The sequence below is a fragment of the Neovison vison genome, chromosome 10 (assembly GCF_020171115.1).
Source record: "Neovison vison isolate M4711 chromosome 10, ASM_NN_V1, whole genome shotgun sequence".
Taxonomy (NCBI): domain Eukaryota; kingdom Metazoa; phylum Chordata; class Mammalia; order Carnivora; family Mustelidae; genus Neogale; species Neogale vison.
In genome coordinates, this window is record NC_058100.1 from 4,815,960 (window position 1) to 4,832,743 (window position 16,784).

Below are 16,784 nucleotides of genomic sequence, written 5' to 3' on the forward strand. Positions count from 1 at the left end.
CTGCGAAGAGTCGGGCCCTCGGGGCACCTGCCTCAGGGTGAACAGGTGCACTTACAGGTATGGGTCCAGGAGTAAAAGCTAGGAACCGAAGCAATCAGTCTGGGAGTGAAACACAGCTGCAGAACACACGCCCAGGGGTGAGAACCCCAACTTCGCCGGGAGGGGAGGAGGGCTCAGACTTCACGGGATTCCTCTAGTTCTGAGACGTTCTGCAGCCCGGTTCCAGGTCACATTCTAAGACTCCCCTACGTCCCCCCAGGTCAGAGACTGATGCCTTTCCTGCTTCTGCCTGATATTCTGGATCTCGGACCTGGGGTCTCGAGAGCAGGTGGCAGGGCGGGGGACGCTGGAGGTATTTAGGGAGAACGAGTTGCTGTGGGTTAGAGCTGGTTTGCCTGGGGGCCGCTGGGCCATGCCAAGTTCAATGACTGGTCGCTGAAGTGAGAACCAAGGGACGGAATTAGGATCTGTTTGGAGTGGGGTCTCTAACCGCCACGCACTGTTTGGGTGGCCGGTTCGCTGGAGCAGCAGCCTGACACAGTCCATCTGCACAGAGCAGCCCATGTCCTGACCTCCCCCGGTGCTCTAAGCTCCCACGCCGCCTCCTGGGTGCCAGCTGGGGAAGGGCCCACCTGGGTTCTCTGAGCCTTGAGGTGGCCGTTAGAACGGGGAATCACACTGGGGGTATGAAACGCATCTCCTCTGGGGATCTGTGGGTCCCTTAGAGCAAGATGGAGAGACTTGCAAAGGCAGCCGGGGCAGGGAGGCCTGAACGGGGCCAAGGGCTGATCTAGCCTGGGTGTTGTCCCTGCGGCCCGCGGCCGGCGAGCCAGAGGCCCGCCGCTGAAGCAGGAGGCCCTGGGGCTGTCTGGGCCAGTCCGTGTCCTGGGCATAGGCTTACAGTTCACATTACCGCTTCTCACTTCTCCTGGACCCGAAACGGGCACAACTTGGGCAGACTCGGTGAGAAATTCTGAATCGGCCCCCTTTCCCTATAGGGGCGTGTAAGACGGACACACCATGCCGTCCCTAGAGGAGGACAAATGTAATAGACCTACGGCGGATTGTCACACGGGGTAGACAGTTCCAGGGCTGCTTCCAAAATGGCCTTGGTGCAGAGCCGAGCCAAGAGCTCTGAGGTCACAGGCCAGCAAAGCTCTTACAAGGACATGATGGCAGGGCCGGGGCTTCCCACATAGGGCCACATGCTCGGGCCCTTGGAATAAGTGTAATTTAAAAATGAATAAAAGTATCCCTTATATTTGCCGCTCACTGAGGCTGTCGGCACCGTGAAGGTGTCTGGCCTCACCGTGAACCTGGCCTCCTCCAAGGACGGCAGGCAGACCGCCAGGCCTACCGCCGTGTCACCCACACCGGACTCTGCCTCTCAGACGGGCCCGATGTGGACAAAGAAGGGACAAGGGGACCAGAGGGCAGCTCGCAAGACTACGTGGGAACGGCAGAGCCACAGTCGGCTCCCACAAGCTGGAGAGGACGTCCCTTAAGTCCCTGACGGATCCCAGGGAACATTCTCAGCAGGACTTGCGTCCTGAGAGCTCAGTCTTGGGGAGACCGACCTGGTGGTTTTCTTTCTCCAGCCTGGCCTGGAGGTGGATCTGCTGGAAACTAGTAAGAAACAGTCCCTGTGAGTGGTCAGACGGGGCATGTGCCGGGGCTTGGCGGGGCGGCCGGGAGGACAGCGCACCTGCCCCAGGTCCCCAGTCACCACGGGGAAGCCCCTGGGAGGCTGTCCGGGCGCGGGGAGCCTGAAGGGCGTCTCATCGCGAACGTCGGAAGCTCACGTGCAGTCACCCCACGAGGCCGCGTTCGTGAGATCTGGACACTCGCCATCTGTGGTGCGGGTGCAGCCGCCTGCCCGGCGTGCCTTGGGCCACACGGACGTCCGCGCCACCAGCTCCCTTCAGCAAGCCCGGCCTGGAGTCCCGCTGCTCTCAGGCCAGCTCACAGGGAGACGGGCTCTGGGAAGAGCTCCCCACAGGCTTGTTTCCATGCTCTGAAAGCAAACAGATGGACCTTTCCGGAACTTTCCCAGGACAATTCAGTCACAGCCACACAGCTGCCTTTGCCTCCATCGGAGCCGGGAAGGCCGTGCTCCCTAAGGGCCCTCGGGAGCCTGGGCGGGGATTCTTGAGAAATACTCGTTCATTCCTGCCTCTGACGGCTGTTGGTGGCCTGCGGGATACAGCCAGGCTCCACCACAGAGCAACGCTTCACAGGCAGCCCGGACCCGGCCCATTCTGGCCGAGCGCTCCACCAGTGGACAGAGACCAGCCCGCCCCACGCGGAGCAGGAAGAGGGCTGACAGACGGAACAGAGTGCCAGCACAGCCCGGAGCCAGGCCCCTGAGCTTTGGGGAGCCAGGGGACAGGGCTGGGGCTGGTCCGGACATCTGCAAAAGGGCTGGAACCCAGGGGAGACCCCGGGGAAGCAAGACAAAGAGGGTCAGAGCGCACCTGGGCCTGGGGGATGCTTTGGCAGGCAGACGGGCTCTCCCAAATGCCCCTTTTTTACCATGTGTTTTACGCGTAGGTATTTGTCTTTTGAGCTTAAAGAAACAGGATAGCCCCGGAATGATTCAGTGAAATTCCAAATATAGTAATATGCCCAAATCCCCACTTATGCCTGGGAAACCTAGAACCCGAACTCTTCTGTGTGTTATGGTCTGGTAGTCCCGACCCAGTCCCGGGGGTGAAGCCACCACGCGGAAGTCCTTGGGGATGAACAAAGAATGGCCCCTTGGCATGCAGGCGGTGATCTGTTAGGTCCTGGAGAGAAAGGCTAAGGGTCCAGGACGCCCCTGAAGATGGCTCAGCTCCCCCTCCTTCCCCTCCCGCCCAGGTGATCATGGTGACCGGGGACCACCCCATCACAGCCAAGGCCATCGCCAAAGGTGTGGGCATCATATCAGAAGGCACCGAGACCGCGGAGGACATGGCGGCCCGGCTCCAGGTCCCTGTCAGCGAGATCAACTCCAGGTGGGCCCCCTAGAGAGCTCAGATCCACCGTGTGTCCCCCCCTCCCCATCCTCAGCTGCCCCATGCCGACCCCATTCCCAATAGTTCCTGGAGGTTCCTGCGCTCAGTAGGACATGTAGGGTTTATTCAGTGCAAAATAAGACATAATAGGAAAAGGACCAAGTGACTTGTCAGTGGGTTTTCAGAGGAAGTAGAAGGGTGCAGAGCCAAGGGAGGCGCGGGTGGGAAGCAGGGAGGGGTGCAGCGTGTCTGTCCGGGGACAGTGGGCCGCTCGGGACAAGCAAGGAGCCAGACCAAATGCAGAAACAGGCGGTCACGGCGGAGGCTGGACCGCGACACCAAGACCCCTCTGAGCGCTCTGCACTGGCTTTTGAACTCCTTCCCTCAGGGAAGCCAAGGCCATCGTGGTGCACGGCTCCAAATTGAAGGACATGACGTCACAGCAGCTGGACCAGGTCCTCAGGAACCACACGGAGATCGTGTTCGCGCGGACGTCGCCGCAGCAGAAGCTCATCATCGTGGAGGGCTGCCAGCGGCAGGTGAGGGGGACGGGGCGCCCTGGGGCACCTGGCCCAGTCCTGCCCCCAACCTCCTCAGGCTGGTTGGAGGACTCCAGGGGGCAACCTGTCCAGCCCCGAGATGGGCGTCCTTTGGGGGCTCTGAGAGTTTTCTCGTCTCGGGAGGAGCAGGGGACAGAAGGGCCAAGAAACAAGGGATGATGGGATCAGAGTGACCTCTGGGACTTGTCTCGCTCCGACGCAGGGGTAACATCTCTCGTTCTGGGCCTCGTGCAGGGGGCCATCGTGGCGGTGACCGGGGACGGCGTGAACGACTCCCCCGCACTGAAGAAGGCTGACATCGGCATCGCCATGGGCATCACGGGCTCCGACGTGTCCAAGCAGGCCGCCGACATGATCCTGCTGGACGACAACTTTGCCTCCATCGTCACGGGCGTGGAGGAGGGTGAGGGGTCAGGGTGCCCATCAACTCAGGTGACAGTTGGGCGGGAGCTGGTGTCCCTTTGCTCATCATTCCACCTCCATGGTCCTGTACAGACAGAACAGTCGGTGTAAGACAAAATTAGACTTGGCCGTGGCTGGACGTCACTCTCGGGGGCCCTTCTGTACAAGGCCAAAGGCACGGGCAGACTGAAGGAGACCGGGACTCTGGTCTCGTGGCGTGTCCTCTGTCCCCTCGCACACATTCCAGCGGGTCTGCCCCAGGTTCTGAGACGTAGCTGTTCTCTCTGGGACGACTCCATCCGCCACCATCGCGGGGGGGCCCTGGGAACCGGTGGTCTGAATGATGGGGACGCAGTGAGATCAGCCAGAGCCCGATCTGGGACTGTCGGCCTGAGCAGGTCGAGCGCCCCCTCTCCCAGAAACTTCTGCAGACCACACCCACCGGCGAGCAGGACAGCCCCCGAGTCCTGCTTCCCGGACTCCCCACTTCCTGCCTGCGCCCATCTTACTGAGACCTACGACAAACCACATTAGAGTAACAGCCGCACCATTTTTCTGAGACCCAGCGAGATCCCGACGCTCCGTATCTGGTTCCACTCGGTTCCGCACCAGCTCGGAGCATCAGCCGCGTACCAGGCTCTGTTCTAGACGCTGGGATGTGACGGTGCGAGATAAGAAGACACAAATCCCTGCCCTCGCGCTCCTCCGTTTCTGGTGTAGCAGGACAGACAGACAGACAGGGAACCGCACTGGGTATTACAAGGACATAAGGACAATGGGGCGGGGCTTGTGGTTCTTGAAAGGGCCGGCAGGGACCGACGCAAGCCACTTGCAAGGCAGGAGTGAGGCTCGGGGAGCAAGAGGGGCCCCACGCCACAAGCTGTTGGGGCAGAAAACACGATTGGAACCCAAGTCTGGACTTTTTCCACATCGTCCTTGAACTCTTGAACGTCCTTGAACTCTACGCTGCCGTTCTCAAACATCTCTGCACATCGGCCCGGCCCGGCCCTGCCTCCCTCTTGGGGATCAGGCGCTATTAGTCCCACTGATCTGAGGACAAGGAGGCGCAGGCCTGGCGGGCTAAGGAGTGTGGCTCCAAGGAGGAACCCTGTGATTCGGGAGCAAAGCTGGGAATGAGACCCGGTTGAGGTCTCGGACCTCCAGACCCTTGCAGGGGCTGTGACGCCGCTTTGTAGCGTTCTCTGTCCGGGGGCTGGCGTGCGGGTGGTGTCCCCTCGGCGCCGCTCACAGAAGGGACGCTTTCCTCCCCCCAGGCCGCCTCATCTTCGACAACCTGAAGAAGTCCATCGCCTACACCTTGACCAGCAACATCCCCGAGATCACGCCCTTCCTGCTCTTCATCATCCTCAGCATCCCCCTGCCGCTGGGCACCATAACCATCCTCTGCATCGACCTGGGCACCGACATGGTGAGGCCCAAACCGGGAACCGGCTGGCAGTGCCGCCAGGGGAACGGGGAGCAGGAGAAGGCTGTGTCCGGGGGACGGACAGAGCTCGCGTGAGTCACTCCTGTGTTTGCATCTGAACTTTGTGTCCCTCGTCACAACCCCCCTCCCTCCAGATCCCGGCCATCTCCTTGGCTTACGAGTCCCCCGAAAGCGACATCATGAAGAGGGTCCCCCGGAATCCGAAGACTGACAACCTGGTGAACAATCGCCTCATCGGCATGGCCTACGGGCAGATCGGTGCGGCCGGAGGCATGAGGGGCTGCGGCGGTGGGGGGTGGCCGCACCTGCCGGGCCACGGGCGTCAGGGAGATGCTCTTATGACAGCAAACTGGGTGCTGGGCGCTGGGGATACAAAGCCACTGCTGTCTGATGTGCCCTTGACTTGAGAGCCCAGCCGAGAAGGAACAGACATACATAGTCGGATGGCATCTTTCCCAGGGTCGAGAAAGGAGCACGCACAGAACGTGCAACAGCGGAACAGAGCAGGCGCTCAGGGGTCAGGAGGACAGTCGGGGAGGCGGGTGGGGGGAGCAGGACTCACACCTGGTACTGGAAGGTCGCAGAGGCACTGTGAGCCAGAGGAGGGGACACTCACACGCCTGCTTGTGGAAGAGCGAATGACCAGTTTGGGGGAGCCCGGGCTCGCGAGAAAGGCGCGGTAGGGGTGAGGCTGTGGCTACAGGCAGCACTTCCCCGGGGCAGCCTTAAAAGGCACGGGTGAGCCGTTAGAAGTCTTTGCTCCCGAGTTGCCGGGGCCGTGTTCCAGGGAGCCGGTGAGGGACGCACAGGGGAGACCGCCCCAAGGTCTAGAGGAGGAAACACACGGAGGAAGCCCACATTTAGAAGCCAGACCTGTGTCTGAATCCCAGTCTTGCCGCTTACTGCCTGTATGACCTTGGACGAGGGCTGAATCTTTTCTGAGCCGCCGTTTCCCCACCTCTGAAAGGTGAATGATAGCTCACGGCTGTCGTGAGGATCAAGGTCCACAGGGACTTGGTTCGCCGCTCAGCAGGCGGCGGACAGACACTGGCGTCCGCTATCGCCATGGCCGGGCCTGGCAGACGCAGGTGTCGACAAAAGGACAGGCCAGGGGCAGAGGGGGAGAGGCGAGGAGAGGACAGGACCTGATGGGGTCCGCCTGTGAGAGAAAGTGGATGCAGAGGAGTCCAGCGCTCGTGGAAAGAAAAAGGATCCTCTCCAGGGTCCTTTCAGTTTTCAGGTTCTGTGACTCAGAGATGACTCTGGCTTAGAGCCTCAAGACCAATGTCGGGGCTTGGAGACAAGTGCCACAGAGTGAAGGGATCAGGTCGCTAATGGCAAGCGTCTTCAGCCCTGAAAGCTCAGACACTCATCAGCCCAGCTAGAACCCGGCCATGACCTTCCATGGTCTGCCTTTTGAGGTCCCCCTCTGAACCAGGTCCCTCTGTCCCGTGACTGTCATTCACAGGGATGATCCAGGCTCTGGCTGGGTTCTTTACCTACTTCGTGATCCTGGCCGAGAACGGCTTCAAGCCCCTTGACCTGCTGGGTATCCGCCTGAACTGGGACGACCGGTTCTCCAATGACCTGGAGGACAGCTACGGACAGCAGTGGGTGAGTTGAGGGGGTGACGCCTGAGACAGTGACTGGTAGGGGGAAGAAGGGACAGGGAAGAGAGGCAAACATAGGCACCAGACAGAGCTGACGCTGCCTCCTCTCCAGTCCTACGTGACCTCAATCTCCCATTGCATCAGCAAATCCTCTTCAAAGGAAGACTTTCCAAACGATGACTCATTTCTGTTCATTCCTACCGTCTGTCACCTGTCCTTACTCTGCTGGGTCTTTCGGCTTCCTTGGACCTGGAGGTCTTCCTCATCATGTCAACCTTGGGGGCTGATTTCTGTGTTTCCAGGTTCTCGGCATCATTACCTCAGAAGTGAGTGCTGGGTCTTTCCTCTCTGTTTCACTCCCTCCTTCCATGGGAGTTCAAATAATATGACTTCAAGTCTGAAAACCTATGTGCTTTGTATCTCCCTTTCTCACCTCTCTAAACTTGTTCAACATCAAGGATGCCTCTGTAGTAGTCTTTCCTAAAACCCAAGATGAATGAGGTTCAAACAGAAGCCCTCTGGCCAACAGGATGTGTCCAAGAATTTTTAGTATGTTTTTTTCCTGCTTGTGAACATGCCTGTCCCGATTTGTAAAACCGTGGGTCACATGACACCAATCATTGCTAGACTTGTAGGACCGCAGAGGACGCAGAGTCTATAGGAGACACATAGTCTGTTATCATCATTCTGTAAACAAGGAAACTGAGTCTAGGAAGGTTTGGCGGCTTGCGCCGAGTCCCACGGGGCATCCCTAGAAGGGCTTCACCGGAGCTCCGCTCTGGTTCCTGCCTGGCACCTTCCTCCTCCTCCATGATGCCTCCAAACCAAGCTAACCGTAGGTTTCTCAAAAGTAGGTTAGAATCCTGTTTGTTGGAAATGTGCTCCTGGTACATAATTAGCTTCCCCTACCCGAGCCCCATGAGGCCGTCAGAGGTCAATTGTTCTCAGCCATCAAGATCACTCCTGGGTCTAATGATGCCCAAAGTCATTACCTTGTCAGCATCTCCTCGATCCTCAAGTCCAGCCTTTGTTAGTTTTATATCTTGATAACATCTCCCTGCTGCTAAGACACAGCTCAACATATATTTATTTGTAATAAATTAAAGGTAATTAAAATTAATTTGAAGTAACACCAAATTACATCAAAAACATCTTGAAGTATTGCGGAATGGGTTGAGAACAATTGCCCGGAGGAAGAAAGTTCATAAAGGCAGTGTCTATGCCTCTTAATCTTCGGATAATCTCATAGGGAGCCATCCCCCCAGCCCCAACCAGGAAGGACTCCATAGACTGCTAGAACCAGGGAGAGCTCCCTACCTTCTAAATATGTCTCGCCATCAATCCCACTGACCACCACTTCCTCATCCAGGAAGCATCTTCTAGGTACTAGATGCTCTTCTGGCACTGGGGGGTATGGGAGTGAACAGATATGGTCAAGTTATTGCTCTGGCAGAGTTTATACTCTAGCTAGGAGCGGGGGTTCGGAGGGGAGACAGCTAATGACCAAATATGTAACCTATAGGATCCCTGGAACTCGAGTCCGAGCAGAGTCCAGGAAGTGTTGGAATTGAGACCCCAGAGTGGGTGGGATGGAGAGGTCAAAGCTGCGGTCAGAGAGGAGGGATGCTTGGAATGGAAATCCCAGAGAAATCAGCTTTCGGCAAGGACAGATCCGGGGTGTGACACGGGCACCAGCAGCCCAGGTGGGGAGCGGAGGGCCACCTCCCTGGAGAGGGAGACCGTGGTGCTGGAAGGGTCGTCCGCACGGATGTCTGAATTCCCAGAACCTAGGACAGGAGCGGGCGAGTCAGGGCGTCAGAGCTGAAATCTGCCAGCCGCCACGGGGTGCCGGGGTGCAGGTGGCTGACGTGCTGGGGGCAGTGATGGGGACGTCACAGATGGGCCCACGGGACTGGCTCCTGGCGCAGCACAGGGCTCATCCACGTCAGCCTCTGTGTTCCAGTCACTCAAGGCAGCGTCTCTCCCTCCACGCGCCACAGTTCTCGAGGCTCCGTATGTGGCATCTCGCCGTCCCTCAGTCCTCCAGGGCCTCGAATTCTGTGCTCCGTCTACCAGTCAGTCTGAAGCATGCCGCTCGCATCTTTGAAACACGGCCTCTTCTGCGGTCTAATGGAGATGCCCCTTTCTGTGCTCCCACGTCCTCGGTGACCCCGCGGGCCCTACTCTGGCGCTGGCCGGCCAGCCTACTTCTCTTCCCCCTAGACAGGTTCCTTATGTGTCATGTACGGAGGCAAGGAAGACCCCATGGGGGAGCAAGCGGTCCTCTCCGGTCCGACCCCCCACCCCCCGGCATCCCCCCCTCTGCGGCCGGATGCCCTCCGTGCCCCTTCCCCTTCGGAGCTCCGTCCTCAGCTCTCGGGTCTGCTTCTTCCTCTCACCACCCCTCCTCTTCACCTGCTGAGCACTTCAAAGCCTCCAACTGCAGCCCCGGAACTAAGCATGGGAGGGCAGCACCAAGGTCAAGAAGACAGGTGCTTGCCCTTGAGTGGCTCTCGGTGGGTCAGAAAAGCGAGGAAACCACTCAGAGCCCAACACGGAAAGTGCTGGGAAGAGATGATCAGAAGGGTGGAGGCCGAGGCCTGACTGGGCCTTGGAGGGGTGCGGAGGGAGAGAGCCTGGGAGGCGGCCCTGGACCCCTTCGGACTCGCACCCTCTCTCCTCCGCCCACCCTCCCCCAGACCTACGAGCAGCGGAAGGTGCTGGAGTTCACGTGCCACACGGCCTTCTTTGTCAGCATCGTGGTGGTGCAGTGGGCCGACCTCATCATTTGCAAGACCCGGCGCAACTCCGTCTTCCAACAGGGCATGAAGTGAGCGCCCCCGCCCCCCCCCCGCCCCCCTGCCCACACACTGCAGGGGGATGCCGCTCCCCTCCCTCTCCCTCCTCTTCTCCAGCACACCCTTCCCCGTTTCTTCCCAGAAACAAGATCCTAATATTCGGGATCCTGGAGGAGACCTTCCTGGCTGCTTTTCTGTCCTACACACCAGGCATGGACGCAGCCCTGAGGATGTACCCACTCAAGTGAGTGAGGGAAGGGACACAGGCTTGCGGGGGGGTGGGGGGCAGGGGGCGGGGGTCTCCAGCACAGGCAGACCCCGGGAGAGGAAGCCGAAGCCGGGATGGACTGGGCCACCCTGGGTGATGTACGGAGAACCGTCTGGGCTCCCACAAACGCGTCTTATTTAGGGAGGGATGGGGGCGCCCGTGCCAAGGGATGGCACCCCGCGAGACGTGGAAATCTAGCAGACTTGCCGGCACTCAACACAAGGGCGTCTTTTTGACAGTGCCGGGCGGCATAGCTGTTCAAGGATACAAATGGCTTGGAGCGGAAGTAAACATAAAAATAGTCTAATCCACGCACGGCTGATTGAGCTGTGCGGAGGCAGCACCGGCAAGGTGCTCTGGGAGTGGGCACGCAGAAAGTCCCACTGTCTGCTACCTTGTTCTCCTCAAAACAGGCCCATGTTTCTGTTTTTGTTTTGTATTTTTTTTTACATTAGTATATCCTTGTTAACAAATTTACGAGGAGGGGCTCCTGGGGGGCTCAGTCTGTTGCACATCTGACTCTTGGTTTTGGCTCAGGTCATGATCTCAGGGTCTTGTGAGGAGGCTGCTTCCCCTCTCTGTCCCTCTACCCCCTCCCCCATCCCCATTTGCATGAGCACAAGCTCGCTCTCTCTCTACCTCTCTAAAATAAATCAATAAATCTTAAAAAAAAAAATGTTTACAGGGAAAAAAGCAAAACCACCATGGCCCCCCATCACCCTCACCTGCAAAGGCAGCCTATTCCTGACTCAGACTCTGTGCTTCCAGCTCATCTGCTACAAAGTCACACACCTCACTCACCTTTCTGTCTCTTGCTGCATTTCACACAACGCTTTGTATACTGTCGGTGCCCAATTGATGCTTAATACCAGACACTGGCGCTGCCCTTAGATACTGACAAGCCCAGGTTTGCATCTCAACTCTGCTGTGTATCATTCAGGACAGCGTGTAACCCGGCTGGGCCTCAGCCGTACCTGCGTCCTACACGCCAGGCGGTCCGTTGTGAGAACTACGTGCAGAAACATGTACAGGGCACCCAGCACAGCGGCGGGGGTCACTGCGGGAGCTTTGTTCATACGAGCTTGGTTCCTGTTGCTAGCGATGTCAACACTCAAGTCCTTGTCGACGCAGTGGGGCGTTAACTGGGCTCCCAAACATTCTGTGCGCACCCTAACCCCAGCACACGGCACCTAACATGACACGTCTGCCGTTTTTCTATCTTCGCTTCCCGGACCACCTGAGCTCCTTGAGATGAAAGGCCATCACCATGCCATCCGTTTTAGTCCCTCGCGCCCTACACGGACACGGAGGGACCCATGGCTGTTGCCGTTGCATGAGTTTGTGGCCGTGTGTGTGGAACCGTGTGTGCACGTGGGATGGATCCCGGCCAAGGCCCCTGCTGGCCAAGACGGCAGCACGGGCTGCAGGAGAGACATCAGGGTCCAACGCCGATGGCCGAGAAGGAATCCTTGAGGTGTCTTTGGTGCCAAAAGGTAGTTTTGCTAAAGCCCAAGAACAGGACCGTTGGGCAGAAAGAGCTGCTCTGGGGCTGATTGTATACTTTCATTTTTAAAAAATATATATATATTATATATTTATTTGACACAGTGAGAGAGAGAGTGAGAGAGACAGAGCGAGCAGGGGAAGGGCGGAGGGAGAAGCAGGCGCCCTGCTGAGCAGGGAGTCCAATGTGGGGCTTGATCCCAGCCCTGAGCCAAAGGCAGACGCTTAACGACTGATCCCCCCAGGACCCCCTGGTTCTATACTTTCAAGTTGGGTTGGGGCTAGGGAAGCGTCATCAGTCTCTAAGGAATTTTGGAGGCACGGTTTCCAGGACCCTGAAGGGGACGGTTTCCTATTGTTAGGAAAAGGTCAAAGGTCATTATTACCCTCCAATAAAACCTTAGTCCTGAGACTCCTCAGATGTATATCAACGGGTCGTATCCTTGGCGGATGACTGCCAACGTGTATCTTGAGAGGGTAGAAATAAAGGAAGTTTCCAGAGGAATTTTATGTTAAAGTACACTTACAGGGTCCTGGGAGTCGGGCTAAGATTGCCTTTGGCCCTTAGCAAGGTAGGAGCATCAAGGCAGCTGAATCCCAGGAGGCACGTCACTCGGCCTGGTTCAAGGACTCGGCAGCGGGCTGGAGGCAGTACGGAAATTTCATTTTTCTTTTGCCTTCTTTCCCACAACACCCTCCTTCAGGGAGGTGTTACTCGCTACTGAGCTCTTGCAGTATGGCTAGCGAGACTGAGAACTGGAACTCGTAATCTCTAGTTAGCGTAACGTAGACTCTCAGGGACTGTCCCACTGAGCACAACTTTCCTGTCTGGGCTGGACTACATTTTCTTGACCCTTGGAAAACCCAGTGTCTGACGTGCGACACGCCCTCAGCGCGTAATACTCCCCAGACCCCAAGGACTTAGGGGAAAAGAAGCTCCTTCCTAATGTTTCCTTCGGTTCCCTGTGCACACGATGATACTTTGGATATATTGGGTTAAATAAAAACCTAATATTAGAAAGAATTGCCCCCGTTTCTTTTAATGCAGCTACTGGAAAACAGTGAGCCTCGTGGCTCGGAGTGATGCCACTGGGCTAGGCCACCTCCCTGTCACCCAAGGGAACAAACGTGGCTGTGATTTGACTCTTCCCCAGAGTCTCCCTGGCCTCTAAGGACAGAAGAGATTCCGGAAGAAAAACGTTCCCCATGTTCGCAACATGGACAAGTGTATCCATTCCTCGGGGAAATATCCGCACAGGGGTAGTCCTGGGGAGACCCCTCCTGCTCAGACCACCCGCCCCTTTGGGGGCACAAGGCCCAGAAGACCGGTAAGGCAACAGGGGTCTCCCTGAGCGACTGCAGAAGCCAGGAGCACTGCAGGAACCTCTAACACAGAGTTTGTTGCCTTCTGTTGTCACTAGCTTCTTGGGTTCCCATCTCCTCCCTCCCCCACCCGGCTCTGACCTCCCCAGGGCTAGGGCTCAGCCCTCCGGCCGCTGATGAGATGCTCGGTTCTGTGCGCTGTTCTCTGCATCTGCCCTCTGTACCTGCCCTCCTCTGCCCCTTCCATCCCGCCCTGCTGACCAACACTTGTCCCCCACAGGGTACCCTGGTGGCTCTGTGCCACTCCCTACAGCCTTCTCATCTTTATCTATGATGAAATTAGAAAACTCACCATCCGATGTCATCCTGGCGGTGAGGGCCCCCGCTCCCTGCTCCGAGCATCCCCAGCCTCCCAACCAGCTCTCCCCTCCCACCTTGTTCCCAGAGGGCCGGGTCCCTCTCTCCCCGCCCCTTTTCCTCCCTCTTTAGTGGGCTCCCCTCCACCTTCCCCAGTTCACTCTGGCCTCCTCTCATCCACAGGGTGGCTGGAGAGAGAGACCTACTACTGAACTCAGCAGAAGAAGAGCTTCCCGTGCGGGGGGCGTCCCCGGGCTGGGGGGGGGGGCTGGGGTTATGAGTCGGGCGCATCTGAGAGAGCATGAGTCAGGGCAGAGATGCCGGGATGGATTCCCTGGAGCAGAGAGACAGGCAGGCCTGGGGCTGGGCTGAGGGCACTGGGGAAGTGGAGGGCCAGCTCAGCCTGTGTCCGGTGGGAGAGGCGCTATCCTGCTCAATCAGTAGCCAGGCTAGACAGTAAATGTTTGCGGTGGCCCTCACCTGGCTGGATGTGTCCGTCTGGTTTCTGCAAAGAGGGGACTACTGTGACGTGTCTCCGAGGTCTCCATGGGAGCCGGGCAGGGCGGCCTTTCAGGGACCGAGTTGGGGTTGGGAGGGGGCCGGAATCAAGCATCGCTGCCCCTTGAGGGCTGGCCCCTGATTTAAAGTCCAAAGAGCCAAGGGAAAGCGAGGACAGGACAGCGGAGCAGGGTCAGAGGCATGGGTGAAGCAGCAGAGCCCCAGACTCGAGAGGGGACCGCAGCCCCCCAGCCCAGAGCGGCGCGTGGACTCCTCACGGAACGTGGTGCTAGGAAAGACCTTAGGTCGTCCATGAAGAACCCGAGGTCCGACAGGACTTGGGAAGTGTCCCACGGTGAGTGGCGAAGGTGGGACACAGCCTTCCTCTGGGGATGGGACGCTGGTCCCTGCCCTCCGGCACCTCAACCCCATCCCATCATTCTGGATCCCGTAGCCTTGACTTTGGGTGAAGCGCCCTGCCCCTTCATCCCTGGCTCTGCCCAGGGGGACGGACATTCCCGAGGGGCCCAGGCTCCTGGCTGTGTCTGGGGAGGAAGAGGAGGAGCCCTGGGCCCTTGCCCCCCTGCTGCCCCCCCCCCGCACCCTCAGAGGTGGCTCCCCCTTCCTCTTCACCCCTGTACTGGCTGTTGCTCTGTGAGCCGGTCCGCTTTGCCCTGGAGGTCGTCACGGTCCCACCTCTCTGGGGGCTGAGCGCAAAGCATGCAGGGCAGAGAGATGCGAGGGAAACCTGCCGAAGTGGTCACTGTCACCAAAAACAAAGCGTGTGCGTTAAGGGACCGCCCGGTGCGACGCGCGCCGGAAGCACACTGTCCAGGGACTCACACAGCCAGTAGACTAGGAGCACCCACCCTGTTTCCCTGATGAGTCCCCCAAGGTCTGTCTGATCCCAGCACTTACACCCGAAACTACTTAGAGCCCAAACTCGCAATGAGGGATGGGGTGGAACCAGAACAACAGGGTCGGGAGGAGGAAAGGTCCCCGGAGGGTCTGGAGGCTGAGCGGCAGAGAAGGCGGCTGTAAGGCAGAGCCCGCGGGCAGCCCCTGCACCAGGCTCCCCGCCGAGGTGTCTGTCACCTGTCACCGCCCTCCTCCCGCAGCAGGTCCCCTAGGGACAGGGCTCTATTGGTCTGGGGTCCTTCCCCGGCTGCTGACTCGGCTGCTGCGCCAGGCCTGGAAGATGGAGGGGCCAGGGCGTGGGGAGTGAGCGGGGGTGGGGAGCGCCGAGGGGCCAGCAACTCGGGTTTCAGTGGCAGGAGCTTCGGGCGTCTGGTGGGTTAAAAATACAGAGGTCCCAACTCCGGGTCATTTGATACCCGATGCCGAGGCCTATTAAGTCCAAGGGCCTGAAGACGGGGGCCCAGAGGGAAGGGACAGAGTAGAAAGTGGGGAGCAAAGCAGCAGGGGTGCGGGGTAGGAAGCAGGAGGGGAGGGTGCCGCTGCTGGGATGGACTGGGTGGGAGTGGGGGGCCCAGGTCACCTTTTAGCCCCATCTCACACCCTTGGGGGTGCTGAGGGGCAGGTCCAGTGGTCCCGCGTCTGCCCCTCCCCCAGAGTGCAGCTGAAGTCAGAAACTCCCTCCCGCCGGCCTTCTGTCTGGCCCTCTGGCCGTGGCCGTGGCTTGCTGCAGTGGGCAGCTCAGTGGCTTTCCTGTGAGGCCAGGAGATGGGTTTCGAGGCCTCTTAAGTTCAAATGGGCCCAGCTCAGGTTAGCTCTGGCCTCTCCCGCCCCAGGAGCAGCTGTCTCTCTTGGACCACCCCCTGCCACATTCTTGAGATTTCCCGTGGCCTTACTTGCTTCGTTTGCTTGTGGTGCAAGGCCCACCCCACAGGAGGGGGAACGCTGTTCTTCTAACACAACTTCATGTCCCTGCCCAGGTGCAAAATAAACCCTCCCTCTCCAAAATCAGAGATTGCTCAGGGTGGGGGCTGAAGGCTTCGATCTAGCCTCTCCCCTGGGCTCCCTTGTGCCTCACTTTACCTGTGCCTTGTAGGAGCCCTGGAGGGTCATGAAAAGGGTCCTTCCTTCCTAGGTACCCAGAGCCAAACTCGTCCCCAGCCCTCACCCCCCAGGATGGGGCGCAGGAAGTTAGAGCCCCTCCCCCCACTTCCCCGGGGCTCTCAAGTGCACAGAATGAGTCAACCCCGGGCTCTGGTGCAGGGAACCGTCTTCAGGTTTTCCCGGAGTTAATGTCTCCCCCTCCAACCCCCGGCCTTTGCACCTGATCCTCTTTGTCAGAATGTTTGTCAGAATGTGCTCCGCAACTCTCCCTCCTCCGGACGGTCCAGCCCCCGGGAGCCACCCCTCCCCGCTGTGCCCTAGAGAACGGAGTTCCCTTTGATCCGAGGCTGTGCTGAGCTGGAGGGCAAGGCAGCACTCAGGACTTTCCCCTTCTCGGCTCGGCCCTGTGGAGAGGAACCCCAAATCGCACTTCTTCAGGGTGGACGTGGGCCAGCGCTCCTGGCCCCACGCCCCGTCCTGCCCCTGCGTCCAGACAGGAAAGCGGCTGGGGCCGCCCTTCTTGCCGGCCGCCGAGGCTCCATCTTTTATTCAGAGAATGACCTCATCCTCGGTCCTGGCTCTTGAAAGGGAAGCGCAGGGCCTCTTTCTGCAGCCCGGGCGCTTCGTACCAACCTCTCGGCCGCAGGATCGAGGACACAGTCCCAGGTTTTAGGACAAGAAGCAATCTGGCATTTGTGCCCCTTTGTCCAGTCGTATGAATTGAATCTCTGACCCAGAACACGTCCTGTCCACCCCCATCTCTCTCGGTCTGAGTACCCTTACCCTCCCTGGACTCTCCCTAATGACCCCACGCCTCCCCTCCCCCAGCCCAGCTCATTTACCTCCGACTCATCTGGTCCTATTTTTAGCTCAGCCTTTTTCCTTTCTTAATATGGCGATGAGCTTCAGCGGGCAGTGGGGACCGTGCTGAGGAACCCTGCCCGAGGCGGAAGGCAGCGGGGGAGGGGCTCCAGGAGCCTGGGGGCACGGTGGAGAAGGAGGG

General features: G+C 58.8%; 1 protein-coding gene across 1 annotated transcript in view; it reads left to right on the forward strand.

Moving 5' to 3' along the window:
* LOC122918068 (sodium/potassium-transporting ATPase subunit alpha-4) overlaps positions 1-13,476 on the forward strand; it is a 28,982-nt gene extending 15,506 nt beyond the window's left edge. The window contains exons 13-22 of the mRNA XM_044266228.1: positions 2,860-2,996; positions 3,385-3,535; positions 3,791-3,959; positions 5,233-5,387; positions 5,540-5,663; positions 6,874-7,019; positions 9,715-9,845; positions 9,956-10,057; positions 13,188-13,279; positions 13,448-13,476. Coding sequence (XP_044122163.1) covers positions 2,860-2,996; positions 3,385-3,535; positions 3,791-3,959; positions 5,233-5,387; positions 5,540-5,663; positions 6,874-7,019; positions 9,715-9,845; positions 9,956-10,057; positions 13,188-13,279; positions 13,448-13,476 — 1,236 coding nt within the window. The remainder of the gene's footprint in view (positions 1-2,859; positions 2,997-3,384; positions 3,536-3,790; positions 3,960-5,232; positions 5,388-5,539; positions 5,664-6,873; positions 7,020-9,714; positions 9,846-9,955; positions 10,058-13,187; positions 13,280-13,447) is intronic.
* Positions 13,477-16,784: the final 3,308 nt, after the last annotated feature.